Raw genomic sequence first — 17,359 nt, forward strand, 5'->3', positions numbered from 1 at the left:
AAGAACTCTAATGAACTCTAATCCAAGTAAATACTGTATTCATTAATTATTCATTCTCCAAATCCATGTGAATACTGTTTTCATTAATTATTCATTTTCTAAATCTAAGTAAATACTGTGTTCATTAATAATTCATTTTCTCTTTCCAAAAAAAAAAACTATGTTGAATTGATTGCTGGCCTTTAGACATGTTGAGCTGTGCGCTGTCTTACAGTATGTTTACCCGTTGAACCCTTTCTCCGTCTCCGCTGATGTTACCTACAGCAACCTTTTCCACTTCAGCTCTTGGAAAATACAGATGAAAATGGGACCTGAAAAATAAAATGTGACTGCCAGATCTTAAAAGTTGTTTTTTCCAGATCTTTATAGGAATATTCCGACATTTTGTGAATAACGCTTATTCACTTTTGTGGCAAGGGTTACACTTGAGGATTGATTGCATATAAGGCTACAGCCAGCTGCCAGTAAGCTTATTATTAAAACTGATAGCAACTGGTTAGGTCAGCTGAATTTTGCCTGTAGACTAGAGGCAGCTGGTTTGATCGGTTCAGTTTACCATGGAGACTAATAGAATCTGTTTGGGTTAGCTTAGCATAAAAGTTAATTAATCTTCTGATATATATATATATGTATATATAGTCAATAAGTGATGAACATTTGCTGTTCAAGCACTGCCCACTCTGCTATCAGTGTATTAACAGTGTCAATAGGCCTGGGCCTCTCCCTTCTACAAAGACACAACCAGAAGTGAAATATATTTCCTTTACTTTTGATTTTGAACGTTAGCTGAACCCACAGTGAGTTTGCCATGTGGGCATCCAGAATCAAATATCACAAAGGTCTTCTTGTTCAGATGTACCAGACCTCTTTTTTTAAATAGCAGGTTTCTACAGATCTGATTGTTGCTTGTGGCCCGACACGAGGCTCAGTCACTGAAATGGAAGCTGCAGACTCCCATTTGTTCCAGTGCTGGGTAATGTTTTTTCTTTTATTGTGTTCTTGCCATGCCTCCCTCGCTGTTTAGTGAATTTCATTCTCAGTGTGTGTGCTATCCAGAGCAGCAGGCCTCCATCATGACAGAAGCAGCTCGACAAGACTCTGGACAAGAATAGCGCTCAGATTTCACAGCACAGTGCGGCTAAATGAAGAATAAGGAAGGTTCGAGACAAACACATCCTGGCAGCTTTGAGTTCATCAGCTCTCTGAGAATTTAGACCACTGTTTTGTGTCCTTTCACTGCACTTAATCCAATACAATTTAGCTCCCGTATTGTGGTTTTTAAATGGCTGACATTGTGTAGCGCCATTCAACAGTCGGTGAATCTGTTGACCATTTCTATGATGAAGACTACTGAATAAATGGATGGACTGGGTCTTTTCCAATTTGTGTAGTATGTGAAAACCCAGATGATCCCTCCCTCGTCTCCCGCCTGGTCCCAAGACCTGAGCTGTGATTCCCCCCTGGCGGGATTTCACAGGGACTCTGAAAGCTCCATTACACTAAAGCTCTTTTCCCTGACAAGCCAAATGACATGATAACAGATGACATTCTGCTCTATAAACTGGTAAAGAGATTTCTCACTATCTGCTCATGCCCTTTCCCTTACACAAATGTCTCTGGGAATAAAGTGTCTTTGTATCTGTTATATGTCATATATCTCCATCTTTCTCATATAAAGTCGTGTCTTGATGACATTTAAAATGGTGTTGCACAAAAGGGAGGTAGTTCTTACCTTTCATTGATTCGGGGAAATTCAGTGGTTGAAAGCAAATTAACACCTGGAAACCTGCAGACTCATACTTTTGCACTGAGCCACCCCACTGGACCACAGAAGAGACCACAGCTCATAGCTTAGCGTAAAAACTACAGACTGGCTCTGTAGAAGGTGAAATACAAAACTCAACATATCAAATCTTGTGTAAAAATGTCATAGCTGTGAAGCAGCAGAGGATGTTAACAGAGAAGTGAGGTGTGAGCAGTTATTCTAGAAGCTCCTGCCTCTCATTCATTTTTTTCCATTGACAATGTTGGTGACTCACAGTCTGGATCAACATGAATCTCATCAAAATACAAATATTTGCTCCGTAGATAGAAAGTCAAAACTTCAAACTTGTGAAACCTTCATTGGAGACGTAATAGATGCATTTAGGCAAGAAACATCTGATCGCAGAGTAAGAATTATGTCACATGAGCCGCTAATGCTGGGAGGCAACTGAGAAACAGAACAGCTTAAATCAGTTAACTGTTAATTCTGGATCAATTTGACCAAATTCTGCAGCTGTGGATCCACGTTGGATCCACGTGAACTTAACAGTGACAATTTTTAAATCACAGATGCTTCCATTTACACCTCTGACTGGCTGCATGACAAGAGCAGCTAAGGCTTATGGGTATTGTGGGATTAATACCCTAATGTCTTAGTAGCAAAGTTTTCAAACTTCAAAATATTTCAAACTTGAGGCCACAGCATAAACCTACAGGATGTTGTAAATTATTTATTGTTCAATCCTCTGAAGACTGGAAATGTGAACTTGGACTTGTATCGGTCATAATATGGTGATCTGTGTTGAGATTGTGGCGATCTTCGATGTCAGCTGTAGTTTTCGTCATTTCATAACCCACCCACCCCCCCACTGCTCAGTACCACACTGCCTCTATTCCTTTTACCTGTAACTTACTTCACCCTCCTATTGTCTGACCTGGAAAGCCTTTGCTACAGTGTCTAACCGTTTCTTCTCTCTCTTCCTATTTTTTTGTAGGCATGGCTCCAGAGGTATGGCTACCTCCCTGCTGCAGACCCCAGAATGTCAGTGCTGCGTTCCGCTCGAGTCATGCAGTCCGCTATCGCTGCCATGCAGCGCCGCTATGGCCTCAACATCACAGGGTCTCTGGACAGCCACACTATAGAGTGAGTCACGCTGCTTTAAAAATACCTTTGAAGATGTCACTGTGTAACTTACCAGTCATTGAGTCAATCCACATAAATAGACACATAATTCAGCAGTTTAATGTAAACGTACACAGATGCCACAGAGTTTGAGTCATCAGTCTAAGTGCTTTTGCCTTGTCTCAGCTTGCATGTCAGTATAGACTTTCAAACAAGTGACTATTTCATTGGTTTGATGATGGTTCTAACCATCAAAACATCAGCCCGAAGAGGCAAAGAAGGGTGGTGGTGAACTGCAGTGAACTTAGAAATGGTGTTGAGAAAAATAGCTTATGCAGTATAGTTTATTGATTGGGTTTGTGTTATTTAGAGGTAAAAACTCGTCAGCCCCTGTTTTGCCTTCTTAAGGCAGCCAGACACTTAGTTACACTGACCTGAGGTTTAAGTGGTGTAACTTCACACAGAATAAAGAATTAGAATAAAAGCTTCTATATATATAATGTCTTAATACAAGAGCAGAGACATGACTCTATCAGTGCAGGGGCTACAGTGGAGGATGCAGATGGATGAGCCTCTAACCTTCTCTCTGACTCATCATTGCAAATGTAGATCGAGCTGAAATCACAGGACAGCCGTCGTGTTTAACTCATGTGTTTGGTGATTCCTTCAGACGATTGTGAAATCAGGATTTTAGCTGAGCAGTGTCTGCTGGGTAACATGTTGTCGGGCCACACTTTAGTCACTTGTTCCATCGTCTAACAATGGAACCAGGAAAACATGTAAATGGGATCCTTCATTTATTATTCAAGTACTGTATATGTGAGCACAAAGGAGTCTTATTACACCAGGCCCAGGCCTCACTCTGTTTTAACCCTGGGGTCTTTTACCCAGATGTCCTGTTACCTATTCACAGACATTTGTCTCCAGCAACACTGAAATATCATCTGAGCTACATGTGGCGCCGAGTTGAAATTGGCCACTGAACTGTAAAGTGACAATGTGGTGGCTGATGGTGTGAACACAGACGAACATCTGTCCAACCACTGGGCCGATACTGAGTGAATGTGATAATAACTGTGCACCTGTTTGCTTTTCTGTTCCCCCTCTGCTTCTCTTTGTCGATGTAGTGATACCACGATAAGGTGAGGCGTCTTTTCTCTACATGAATTCATCAATGTGTGTGTGTGTGCAGTACGGAAATTATGTAAAATGGCATGTTTTGTGTTTAGACCTCGGAAGAGAGATTTAAATGAATGATCACGGTCTGCATCTGTTCATAAATGGCAGTAGATTAGATCTTTTCATTTGGTTTCATCACTGCTGCTGATGATTCCTGAAGTTCAGTGATGGATTTACCATCAGTGCTGATCATGGCCTCCTCTCCGCTCTCCTCTAGGTGGATGAAGAAGCCCAGATGTGGCGTTCCCGACCAGATAGGGGGTGCGTCCAAATTCAGTGTCAGGAAACGGCGGTACGCTCTCACAGGACAGAAGTGGCAGCACAAACATATCACATACAGGTGGGTTTGTTAAGATTTGTATGTCACAGCTAGAATGGCACTCAATAGAGTGAGTACCTCCACCAAGGCCCAGGAGTCCCCTTAAATGGAATCAAGCTGCACCAAATTTCACACAGCCAAAAATGTCAGTTCCCTTAATCTGCCTTATCATTTTGATCAATATTCATGAATTGTTCCTTGGGAAATTGGTGAAAATGTCAAAAACAGAAAAGAAATCCTGGACCTGCTTCCTGAACTGGATCTATGAAACTCCTATTTCTGTGTGTAAAGTTTTGGCAAAGCTTTGTCATATATGTGCCATTTGTGTGGAATGAAGTGTTTTCCCAAAGAACAGCTTCTGAACACACAGTCATCAAGCTTCAGTCTTATATGATGAAGAGAAAGTTACACAAATGTTCAACTAAACCTTATAAGTTATAACACGCAGTACAGACCATGTACTTTAAACCCTGTGACTGCAGCATTATCCCCAACAAAACATTTGGCACAAATGGGTAAAAGAGTTTACACGCACCAGAGACATCATCACCAATTTCATGACTCTTTAGCACAATTTGTGGCATGCAGCTCCATGAGTAATAATGTATAGGACAACATGCTGCAGTTATATAAAAATTATTGAGGTCAGTAGCCCAACATGTGTAATATTGTATACCTACTATGCTGTCGCCTGTCCCCCAGCTCCATGTTTCATGGGATAATCCTTAAGAAGTGGAAATGTTTTTTTATTTCTGCTCTGCCTTGAGGATAGATGTGTAAGCAGCATTACATGCTGAATATAATCTAGTGGATCAGTGACCTACAGCTGAAGTAGGACTGTATACTACTGCATTTTTCTCTGTAAAATATTGCACTGGGTTAGGGCTTGGAAGCAGTTCTGTGAGTGCCTGGTTCATCTGTGATGGCACAGGTCTAAAGAAAAGAGGAAAACGAGCTGAGCAACTGGATGAAGAGCGGAAGAGGAGATTGGTGGAAATGAGGAGTTGTGGAGGAGAAGCAGCTGCAGAGAAAGAGATGAGCTGAGAGGAGGAAACCCCAGTGGAGGGCACAGGGTGCTCTCTGACAGATTAGGGTTATGTAATAGGGTGTGTGTGTGTGTGTGTGTGTGTGTGTGTGTGTGTGTGTGTGTGTGTGTGTGTGTGTGTGTGTGTGTGTGTGTGTGTGTGTGTGTGTGTGTGTGTGTGTGTGTGTGCGCGTTCGTGTTGGACATGGATGTGTGCCTGGCCTCCAGTCAGCAGTCAGATGTGCCTACAGCTGCTCCTTTTTATCTCGGAAAGAGCAGTGGAGGTAGAGAATGCGGCACGTTTATATTACAGTTCCTGTGTTTTCTTGCTAATTTCCTGGAAACATTCCTCAAAAGTGTTTCTCTTGAGGGCAGCAGAATTGGCACCATTTGTGGGACTGTTCTCAGGAAGGGATATTGAGGGTGGGTCTGGGGTCAAGTGACAAATAAAAAAAAGTTAAATAAGAAGCAAGGAGACTGTTATTGCAGTTCAAGAAACATAAAGAATATGAACAAAACACACACAAAAGGAAAACATTAAGATTCCCCCCTTGTTTATCTGTGGATTTCTGGGATGTTTCCAAGAAAGGCCTACATACTTTGATACAAAGCGAAATGAAAAAAGTGATAGTTGTTGCAGTGCCCATCTGTCACATATGGCAGCCTTGAAGAATCCAAATGAAGAACGTTTGTCTTTCATTTCCCACCACACTACATCATTATACGTATTTTACTCTTCAGGTTTTTCATTTTCCTTCACAGTGGTAGAGCTTTTTTCTTCATGTATAAATTCTTCTGACCTACAGAAAACTCTGGAATTATGGATTTCTGTTTACATTACCAAGTTACATGTAAAATTTAAAAAAAACTTACCGGCATGCAGTTTCTACTGCGACTCAGAAAGTTTGTACAAACTTCTCCCCACTGACACATATAAAGCCACCTTGGGTATCTTGAAGGGCGCTATATAAATTCAAACTATTATTATTATTATTTAACACTGGGAAGTCAAAGGTGAACCTGGGAGTCAGTCCATAAACGTGATGAAATGCTGACACGACCAGCATTTGCTTCTATGTTGTGGTGTCCAACAATAGAGGACAATTTAATACGTGACACCTTTAACACATTCAAGCTGTTTTCAGAACTAAAGTCCGAACATTTTCCAGAACCTTTCAGCCAGCCCCCAAGTAAACACATGGCTGATGCAAAATTTAAAAAAAATTTGAGACACAAGATTTGATAGCTTTTGGTGATGAGGGCCAATGCTGGGGCAGATGTGCTGCAACTGATCAGATCAACACCAACATTTTATGTCCGGTCTCTTCTTCTCAGGCCTGTCTTGTGAGCATGTCTTCATATTTGAAAGACAGAACTCCAGAAAAATGGCTGGAAACTTATTTATGGAGATATGTTGGAAAATTGCTTAAGACTCACTAGTTGACTGTGCAGACAAATGCCCCATTATTGAAAAGACACACTCTGGCCTGTAATATTTCAGTGGGCGGAAATAGAATGGCAGCCAGCACTGTTAACATTTCTCACTTTCTGTGTCCGTGAAAAGGCTCAAACAGGCTTTAAATAGACTCAGGATAATTACATTAACTTGATACGGTAATTAGCTGGTTTTATTATTAGTTTGTTTTACTTTAAAGTCTTTAACATGAAAATTCAGGCTGCTGGGGGTAAGAAGCATAATCCGACTAACTGCTCCTTTAAGTTGAGGAGCAATACTTATGCTTGTGTTTACTGTGAATCAGTCATTTCCCTCCTGGTGACTGTGTTGGCTGAGGTACACCTCTAAAACTGAATCCAGGTCAGAGCATTTGCCTCTTTCTGTTTTTCAAACTTATTTCAAACAATAATCTTTGAAACAATGCTGGTATTTGGAAAGAATAACAAATGCATGGTCTCCCAGGCGTGTGCTTGTTTCTGTGCACTAATTAGCTCCGGCATGCCTACTGCTCTCGCTGCATGCAGGCACTACAATGAGCTGCATCTGGAATCACTGTCACCTCATAAACATGAAGTAGAATATTTTCTGTGGCCTCAGAGCCGGTTGGATTCTTCCATTTGTCTTTAAGCTTCTTCTCCCTGCATGTGTTTTTGTCGAGTAAGGTAATAACAGGTCATATTCACAGAGAACCTATTTTTGTCTCAATAATCTCAGTCATTTGGACTCTCTCTCTCTGGCTCAGCTGATGTCCATTTAAAGACAGCCATGTACTTTGTGCACCTATGGCAGAACCAGTTTACCCATCAGCCAACCACCATATTCACTCAGCACTTATGCTAACTCCTTTGATTTAAGGGTTTGCCAGGGCCCATCGAGATGTTTTGCTCACATTTATTGTTGTCATCACCAGTTGAGGACACACAGTTACGGCAAATTATTGACAAGTTGACAACAAGCCGGCAAAAACTGGACATTGTTTGGCTAGACCATAGACTGTATTTAAAGATAAACAAAGCTAAACTATCCTGGAAAACTAATGCTGCCATCTTGGGCATTTAGAGCCAGAGTTTGGTGGAGTGGGGAGGCTTTGGCTCAGGGAGTAGAGGGGGCCACCTCTAACCAGAACGTTGACTGTTCAATCCCAGTCTTCCCCATTCCCACACTAGAAAACCGCCATATAAATACAGTCCATTTACCATACAGACCATTTTGTGCTGTAGTTCAGGGGTTGGTTGTTAATCATGAGGTTTTAACTGGGTTTAAGGCATCAAATAACTAAATAAAACTAAACTAACCAGTAAAACAAATACCTGATACATAATGTGTTAGGAACTACCTAAAATGACCTTTGACATTTTAGTTTGGTAAATGTCCCATCCATTAACATGTAGGAGGCAGGGTTTATGGTCTCTACTGCAGCATACTTAAAGCAAACTTTTACTTTTACTTTTGCACGTCAGTCAGATTTGTGTTTTGGTAAAGGCAACTACAATATCTTCAATATATGCTGCAGCTGATTTAGTAGCACTTTATTTATATTCCTTAACTTAAAACTGAGAAGAAGGGGAAAAAAAACAAAATTCAGTTATCAGAATTCACACACTGCACTTATGAACCAAACATCAACCAACCAACTCTCCTACAAGGTCAGGCTCTGAGCTACCAGCACAACAACATGCAGCAAATTGTTAAATTGCAAGTGGCTGAGCTGCATAATGTAAACTGGACCTCTACCTCTATCCTGTAGAGAACGTGAGAGCGTGACACTGAGATATTTTTGGAGTGAATAAAATAGAGAGGCTTTCCTGATTGCCCAAAACCAGACTGGGGCTCTCAGCAGGCGCTGGGCTGTTGATAATCCTTAATTAGAAAATAAATTCCAGAGGCAAATTCCTCCCAACACCTGCAGCAAGTCGACCGGCGGGGAAGGACTCAGCTGTTTTTGTCCCACAAATCGCTCCATTTAGCTCTCAGCTGGCAAACAGGCCGAGCGTGAAATGGCAGTGTGGGGAGAAAACAGCGATAGTGGCGCAGTGTGAGGTTTTAGATTGACATGCAGCAGTATTGCCCTTTTTCAGCCAGTGTGTAAAGTTATGGGAGTTATAACTAACATACCTTCAGTGTAAAAGTTTATTCTGGTGGTAAAAGGAGAAAACTAAATTCAAATCACACTGGATGAGGTAGGTTGGACAGAAACTTTTGTTTTTAACTTCTCCATCCTCTTCTCCCTGCAGCATAAAGAACGTGACACCCAAGGTGGGTGCTGAGGAGACCCATGATGCCATTCGACGAGCCTTCGACGTTTGGCAAAACGTGACGCCGCTGCGCTTTGAGGCTGTGGCCTACAGCGAACTGGAGAGGACCAAGAAAGATGTAGACATCACCATCATGTTCGCTTCAGGTTTCCATGGGGACAGCTCGCCCTTTGATGGCGAAGGTGGCTTCCTTGCTCATGCCTACTTCCCAGGACCGGGAATAGGAGGTGACACGCACTTTGACTCAGATGAGCCGTGGACGCTGGGAAACCCCAACCATGACGGTAAGCACTGGCTATTTTTTTTATTACTGGTTTATAAGTGTCACTGTGGCTGCACATAGGACACAATTTAGAATAGATACAATATTTATATCTGGCATCAAGGCCATGACCAGAGGTTTGGACTTTATTGTAAACAGACACGCCTGAATCTGACTTGAAAATAACCTGAACCTGACATGAGCCGGATCTAAACCTGATCTGAAGCCAACATGAAAACCACCAGAACCCAATGTGTACCTGACTTTAACCTGACCCAAAAATAACCTAAACAAAACATAAATCTGACCTAATAACAAACTGATCGAACATAGATCTGACGTGAACCTGATTTGATCCTGGAATGAACGTCACCTGAAAACAATCTGAACTCGACTTGAACCTTACCAGAAAACAACCCAAACCCTACATGTAGTAGACTTGTACTGAACTTGACCTGAACCCAACATGAAAGCAGTGTGGACCCATCATGTACTTGAATCTGACCTGAAAAGAACCTGGACCTGGCATGAAGCTGATATAAATCTGACCTGAAAACAAACTAAACCCGACTTCAACCCGACCTGAACCAAATGTGCATAAATTAATAAACAAAAAACAACAGGAATGTTGTAGACAACTGTTTTTCCTAAAATAAACTCGGCCTCAGTTACCTCGTCTTCTGAATGAACCCATGTCGTGATGCAGTTTATTTCCATTTCAAATAAAAAAACAACGTTTGAATGAAATGTGTCATGAGTTCAGTGCAATGATCTGTTTGTTGTGATGGAAACTGGGTGAGCCGTTCAAACCCTGGCTTACAGCTGACCAATCGCTGAGGGAGCAGGCTGCAATGTCAGATCATAATTCAGGTTTTGAAAAGAAGTGCATATGAAACAGTGTAGTATATAAACATCTAGACCATATATTCCCCCAAGTGTCTGTCTCAGTTCAGTCAACAAAGTCGATCGTACCGTCACAAAGACTAAAACTGGTAAATATGGAAGTAGAGGATGTGTTATAAATACTACAGTGCATCAACTCTCACTGAAGTACAGACTGTGATGCTCTGTGGTCACGTCTGATGAACTGTGCTGTAACGCCAGAGTTTTAAAGTGAGCAGAAGCAGCTTCACTGCTCTGGTAGAGGCGTTCAGGTACAGCCACGAGTTGCAGGTCACCTGCCTTTTGTCAGCACCCAGTGAAGCGTAAGTGTGTGAAAAAACGTGAGGCGTTATACAGCTGGACTGTTTAACACAGAGTCTATCTGCTGCATCAGACACGTGAGAGACGGGCGAATTAAAACCACTGCTGAAACACTCGCTGCTGCAATGCCTGCTGGTTATTGGGTCTTTCTAGGAGAGTTCACTGTATGATTCCTGATCAGTCCTGGTGTTGTATGTTGCTCAGGCCTTTTTTTTCTCTGTGCCGCTGATCTGCCGTGCAGTAATCATATCAGTCTTGGCCGAGCTGAGTGATTACCCCCTGAGCTCTTCAGCTTGTCAGGCTATGTGTAAGCATTCAGCAGGCTCTGTTCAGCTGCTTTCAGACATGCACTGGACTCAGACACAAAAATGAAACTAAAAGAAAGCAAGTATCTCCCAGTGAGAAAGAGGTATCACACCCGTAGAAGATACCGACAAAGATGTCGAGAGAGTTTGTGGCGATAAGAGCCGACGACGGTGTCAGGGTGATGCAAACACGAGATTTTATGGCTTATGTTGTGTGGGTTGCATGTTGAGCAGCTGTGTTGCTGCTGAGTATTGTGATGAGCTTCAACAGATCTGTGCTTGTAGACTAAGCTCCCGGGTCGACCTGTGAACCCTGTGCAGCCTTCACTGTGGAGATGACAGAGCTCTGTCAAACAGGAGATTGAGAAAGAGACAAAGGGAAAGAGCAGGATGACCAACAAGACTGTGACAGAGACTCACACCCTGTCCACAGGGTTCTTCTCTGGTGCAAATCGTTGATGATGTAGACTTTATCACAAATTTAAAAGGTGACCAATATTAAACGTCCCATTACCTTAAATAATTGGGGATTTCTTTGGGTTTGAAGATTTTTGGAAACATTTTGGATAATATAAGTTGACAAGTCAATAAAATATTACAGGTCAAATATTTCCAGGTCTTTTGGACATTTACTGAAGAATTTTCACATATTTAAATTCTTAATGCAGCTACAATTCAATAATTGATTAATCAATTGATGCTCATTTTTTTGACACAAGATTTTAAATGTTGGGTGTTTTTAAAATCCCTGACTTACTGCTCATTAAATGCTGCCCTGTGCTCCACTCAGTCAACTCACCAGGAGCCTTGAGAGTGACTGAGTAAAAAGAGGGAAAACAGACGAGTTACTAGCAGGGAAGAGATAACAAAGAGAAAGAGGATAAGAGAGAATGGCAGAGCATCTCTAGACAAATTTTGGAGGTTGAAGAGCTCACAAACGATGAAGAGTGAGTGAGCTGGAGAGGGAGAGAGGGAGAGAGCAGCGTGTAGTGAGGAGAGAACGGAGAGAGGAGATGAGTGGGAGCTGTTGAAAACCATGCTTCAAAAATAGACGTAAGGAAAAATTCAGTGTCATGCTGAATTCTGAGTTGGACCAGAGGGACTTTTGTTGGCTCAGATAACATGTTGTGAACAACTTCTAAGAGCATGTTGTGGGATCGAACTGATCAAACCTGCAGCTTGAATTACACAATAAGCAAAGTAAACTAAAGATGCATCATACGTTTGCACATTAGCAGGTGAAGATGCACACACAGCTGTCACTTCAACACATACCTGCGGTGTGATGGTTTTATAGTGCTGCAACAAAAAAAAAATACAGAGTTACAGTACCTTGATCATTGTACTGGTGAGACCATAAAACCTGGTTTGTTTTAACAAACACATCTAGTCTGCTGCACAGCTTTATTTTCATTGTCAACATTGTCAACCCTGTAAACTGCAGCAGTCATTAAAACTCTGAAATAAGCAGAAAACTAAAATGTAAAAAAAAAAAAATTAAGCCGCAAAAGAGCTGACAGAGCAAACTTATCCTACACTCTGCTTGGTGCAGTGGTTCAGTGTGTGTGTGTGCGTGTGTGATGTTAGGCTGCTGTGTCCTGATCACTCTTGGTAGACCTGTGTCTCTGTGCATGTAACAGTTGGGAATCATGTAACGTTCCCAAAACTGCATCTTGTCTCTGTGTCTGTTTTTTTCTTTCCATCTTCTTATCCATCTTTCTTTTTGTCTCCTGCCTCCTTTTAATGGGTTTTAAAAAGGTATACACGCAGACACACACCAGAGATGAGCTCCTGTCCGATAAGCTGTCATACCTAATCCCCCAACGCTGTTGTCGGGAAGGATCAGTCGTCACGGCGACTGTTGCCAGCATCGTGCCAAAGATGTTATTGTTATTGTTTTGGATAGTGACATCACTGATGCACGCTGGAGGATTAATCACTCACTGCATGGACTCTTACACTTACATACACTTGTTATAGGGCTCTCACATAAACTTCCACACACACACACTGAGACATTTGAGGACAGTGGATTACTCCACAGTTATTTTAGCCCACGCAGCAGAGTGAGGCTCTTATTAGGATTAGCTAATGGCATTTTAAGAGACTTGTATATATGATATTCAGCAGCCGCTTTCTGTGTGTTTTGATGTTTTTAATATATGCAGGAGTAAGTACTGTGATGTCTGCACAGTCAACACATATTTGAAAAGATGTAACTGCACTGACATCAGTAAAGATGCATCTCTTCAGAGGACCTCTTTGCAAAATGTTGATGTAAACAACTTGCATCTCAAGATTCCTCTTTTGGCTGCTTTGAAAGAACTGAGTGTATTTTACCGTAGGCATCATGATCATAGCAAAGTGATCACAATCCCAGTCTCCATCAGTCGTCTGAACATCCTCAGTTACAGGCCCATGTATTTCACTACTTTATTCCAGGGCAGCTGAAATCATCACAAATAACAAAACATCCTTGTTTGTTGCTTCTCAAATGTGAGAAGCAACAATTTCTGCTGTTTTATGGTTTAAATCATTTTAAATTGAATATCTGACATTTGAGTACATCATCAAGGGTTTCTCATTGATAATATATACAGTCCTGTCTGGACCGACAGAAATAATAATAAAAATATACAATCTGTGGAGACTCAGTTTTTATTAACAACAGATTTTTAGGGTCGATACCATCGATAAATGTGATAGAGATTTGATATTTTAAAGTTTAAACAAAAACTGTGAATAAAACAGGGAAAAAAATGCGACTCCAAGACAGTAAAAAGGTAGTTTATTCTCTAAACTGAGTTTTTATATTGGCCCATATCAGCAAACACAAAGGCCGTCTCCAGTATTTCTGCTTGAAGCTCACATTGGCCAATTTTATCGGCAAACCGACAAATCGGTCGGGTTTTAGTCTTGAGAAAAATTGAAAACAAGAAGCTTCAGTAAGCTTAGGAAAAGTTTGGAGAAGAACAAGCTCCTCACATACAGATGGATGACAAGCTGAAGGAAGAGTCTCCATATGATTGTGTAGAGAAAAATATTGACCAGAGTTGTCTTGATCTTTGAGTGGTTTGATGAGGATGAAAATGTCTGTCAGTCATGGTCAAACCTTTGGGGAGTTGAGACTGAGTGGTTACACAGCTCTTTGCCCCTCCTCCCATAGTGTTCATTCATTCAGTATAGTTTCACACATGCATCCTCTGTCCAGCCGGTCCACGCCTCTGTTTCACACTCTCCTCCGTGTTGTGTGTAGTCACGTGTACGGCATCTGACAGAGCAGACACACATGACAAACATGACAAACATGACAAACATGTACAACATATCATGCCTGGAAAGAGCTCAGAGCACCAGCCGGTGAAGAATGTTTAACATGTTTTTTTTATTATAGATTTGCCTGTTTCTCTTTCCCAGTGGCCTCTTCTCTTCTTCTCCTACAAAGTGCGTGTCAGAGTTAGATGCTGCTTTACAACAATGGTATTTCCAGTTCTTCTGCTCATTGTGTTCTCACAAATAAACATAATGACTGACCTCATCTTACTTCAGAACTTTAAGTGTTTGTTATTCTCATGTTGCCTCATGTTACTGTGAGAAGACAAACATTATTGTGTTAAGGATTGCACAGTGATATTACCCAGAATGCCAGAGACGACAGGGAATGAGTTTATTGGGGTGGGTGGTCAGCCAATATCCTCTACTGAGGATTATAGTGCAGATACTCAACCTGAGCCCTGGTGGGTCCCAGCGGGTTTGGACAAAAATGTTTAGATTATTTTTTGGGTTGGGTTCAGTCACGTTGGCTTGGTTAGTGGATTTTTCACGCTGCACGTGCCTGTAATTGGGAAAAACACTGGGCTCGGGTTGGGTTCAGACACAAAAACAAAACGCCTTTCAGGCTTCGTTTCTCTTAGGCTTGGAAATATTCAGACAGAAAATTGCAGCCACACTCGGAACTCGGGACGGTGATACTTGAGGAACGACAGAGTGAAAGAGTCTGAAGGGTTGGGTAATCTGTCAATATCTGGTTGGATGTATGGATGGATGTTTGCAGGTATGGATAGAAACCCCTGGATTCAGAGTGCAGGAGAACAGACAGGAGGATTGTGGAGGGGTTTGGTGTGAATGCTGATGGGGAAGAAAAACACTGTAAGTGTCTTTTCATCAGATCTCAATGTGCAGCGACCACTTCTTAAAGGAAGCACATTAGCAGAATGTGACAGTTTTCCTTTTCTGAACAGAAGAAGCGAACAAGCAGACGCACACGGGTGCCTTATCTCAAGGTCATCTTGCTGACGCCGCTGTGTTTTCTTTTGTGAAAAATCAAAGGGATATACGCATGAACAGATAAGGATTCCATTTTGACTTTCACACACACACACACACACACACACAGACACACACACACACACACACACACACTGAGGCTCACTGGATTTCTAGAAAAAAACCAAACATCACCACTACATACCGTGACTGTACACAAACACCCCGTCTCACCCAAGGGTGACTTATAAGGCCTGGTATGCCTTCAAGGACCTCCAGCCTCCAGTAGTATCAGTGAAAACTATGTAACATAACACAGTATGCAGGCCAGACCTATACACAGGAAATGAAAGATTCCAGGGCTTTATTATTTCCCTCACCCTTTCTCCCAGAATGAACCAAAGAGGTTAGGAAAACACACTGTCACCAGGAGGAAAAAATACTCCAAGAATTTATGTTTCCAGGGACTGGGTAGATAACTGCGGGCTGGGTGGATGGGTTGCTCAATAACGGAGTGATGATTGGCCGAGGGAGGAGATGTCAGGACAGGCTCGACATTGATCAGCTGATTGATTGATAGTCGTATAAGAGAATGCTCGGCTCCCTGGTATCGATCGGCAAAGCGGTTTATCATCGACATCCAATCCTGTAACATGATTGTACATTTAAACCTACCATCATTTCGGGCGTTTCCTTTTTTTTTTTTTCCAACAGACAATAAAAGGATATCAAACCTCTGTTTTGTAGTGGTGGAAGTCGACTCTGTCAAGTAGCGTAACGAGAGAGAAAACAGAGGATGGAGGAAATGGAAAAAAGAGAGGAGAGTTGGGAAGAGAGGGAAGAGAGGCTGAGGGGTTGAGCATATGGTGTCCTTGCAGTTTTATTTTTAGGCTACTACTCCTACTGGGTGATGAGGAGGAAGCAGTTGTCGTCTCTCCCTGGTCTCTCTCACGCTCGCTCTCAGTCAAGTTCAGTAGGTTTAGGTGGAACAAGACTTGATTTGTTTCCAAAGCACCATTCAAGTTTGTTTACAAAACACATTTAAAGACAACCGCCGACTAAAGTGCTGATGAATAAAAGAAGACATTATGTGATATACAAAAAAAACCAAAATAACGTTGGAATAAGATAAAAAATGTAATTATGTAAATTAAATACAACTTAGGTCGAAAGTTCCAATGCTTTGGAGCTGCTACAGAGAATGCATCATCACCCTTCCCCTTGAACCTCCACCGAGGAACAGCATGGAGCAACTGATAAGAGGATCTGAGAGATTGGGGGTGGAAAGAGGGAAGAGAAGCTCAGATGTGTATTTAGGGGCAAGGCCATTTAATGCTTAAACACAAATAAAATTCAGTCTTAACCGGAAACCAATGCATCAATGCAAGTTTAGGTAAAATGTTATTTCTCCTCCTGGTACCAGGTCTCGGTCAAATGGCAGCATTCTGCAAAAGCTGCAGATATAAAAGTAAAAATCCAGTTGCAATAAGATTCAGGCTTTTGAGACACTCCTAAGGTCACTAGAAGGGAAGGGTTGATGGTTCTTAGTCGGAAATAACAGCCTTTCACAACTGAGTTTGTTTTGATCAAATTTCAAAGCTGGGTCAAAAACTACACAGAGATCTTTAACTTGGTGATGTGGGTTCAGTGGTTGTCCATGCTGTTCTAGTGACATATTTAACTCCAGCACCAGTCCAGCTTGAAGGGGCATTGGACAAACTTCAAGACGTTTTGTTGGACAGTCTGTTTCGTCTGTCAGAATATGGTCACCCGGTCACTCTTTTTTTAGGTGAGCTCGTAGCTTGTGTTTCATTTCAGTCGTATTTCAGTTGTAATTTTGTCTAAGTGACAGTCTCCTCTGTGTCCTGTTGCTAGCTCAGGGTTGTGTTGTTGATGGGGGGGGAGGTACACCAGGGGTTTGGTAATGTTATGGAATCAAGTCACCGCTCCACAGAAGCGTGAGCTCCTGCCTTTTAAGTGTGAGCTTTACTTTGGAGCTTAAGAGCACTTCTGTGGGGATTTTACACACAGCCCAGCGTCTTGCTGCAGCTGCACACACTACATCGTGCAGCTGCCTCTCAAAGCCCTCTGCCAGGTAGTGTTGCTGTGTGATCCAGTAAATGTGCATTTAATCTCAGTGTTCCTGCAATGCATTTTCCACTGGCTTGTTTTTACAAGATGTGGCTCTGATATTCTTAGGAAA

The 17,359-nt window shown here is 41.9% G+C and overlaps 1 protein-coding gene across 2 annotated transcripts in view; it reads left to right on the plus strand.

The window, feature by feature from the left end:
• The window catches only part of LOC109629527 (matrix metalloproteinase-16-like), a 62,196-nt gene that overhangs the window by 14,945 nt on the left and 29,892 nt on the right, over positions 1-17,359 (plus strand). The window contains exons 2-5 of one of the 2 annotated variants that reach the window (XM_069512791.1): positions 2,760-2,908; positions 4,015-4,029; positions 4,284-4,406; positions 9,100-9,404. In XM_069512791.1, the coding sequence (XP_069368892.1) occupies positions 2,760-2,908; positions 4,015-4,029; positions 4,284-4,406; positions 9,100-9,404 (592 nt within the window). The remainder of the gene's footprint in view (positions 1-2,759; positions 2,909-4,014; positions 4,030-4,283; positions 4,407-9,099; positions 9,405-17,359) is intronic. The other variant, XM_069512792.1, reaches the window with a different exon arrangement.

Source organism: Paralichthys olivaceus, chromosome 17 (assembly GCF_024713975.1).
Source record: "Paralichthys olivaceus isolate ysfri-2021 chromosome 17, ASM2471397v2, whole genome shotgun sequence".
Classification (NCBI taxonomy): domain Eukaryota; kingdom Metazoa; phylum Chordata; class Actinopteri; order Pleuronectiformes; family Paralichthyidae; genus Paralichthys; species Paralichthys olivaceus.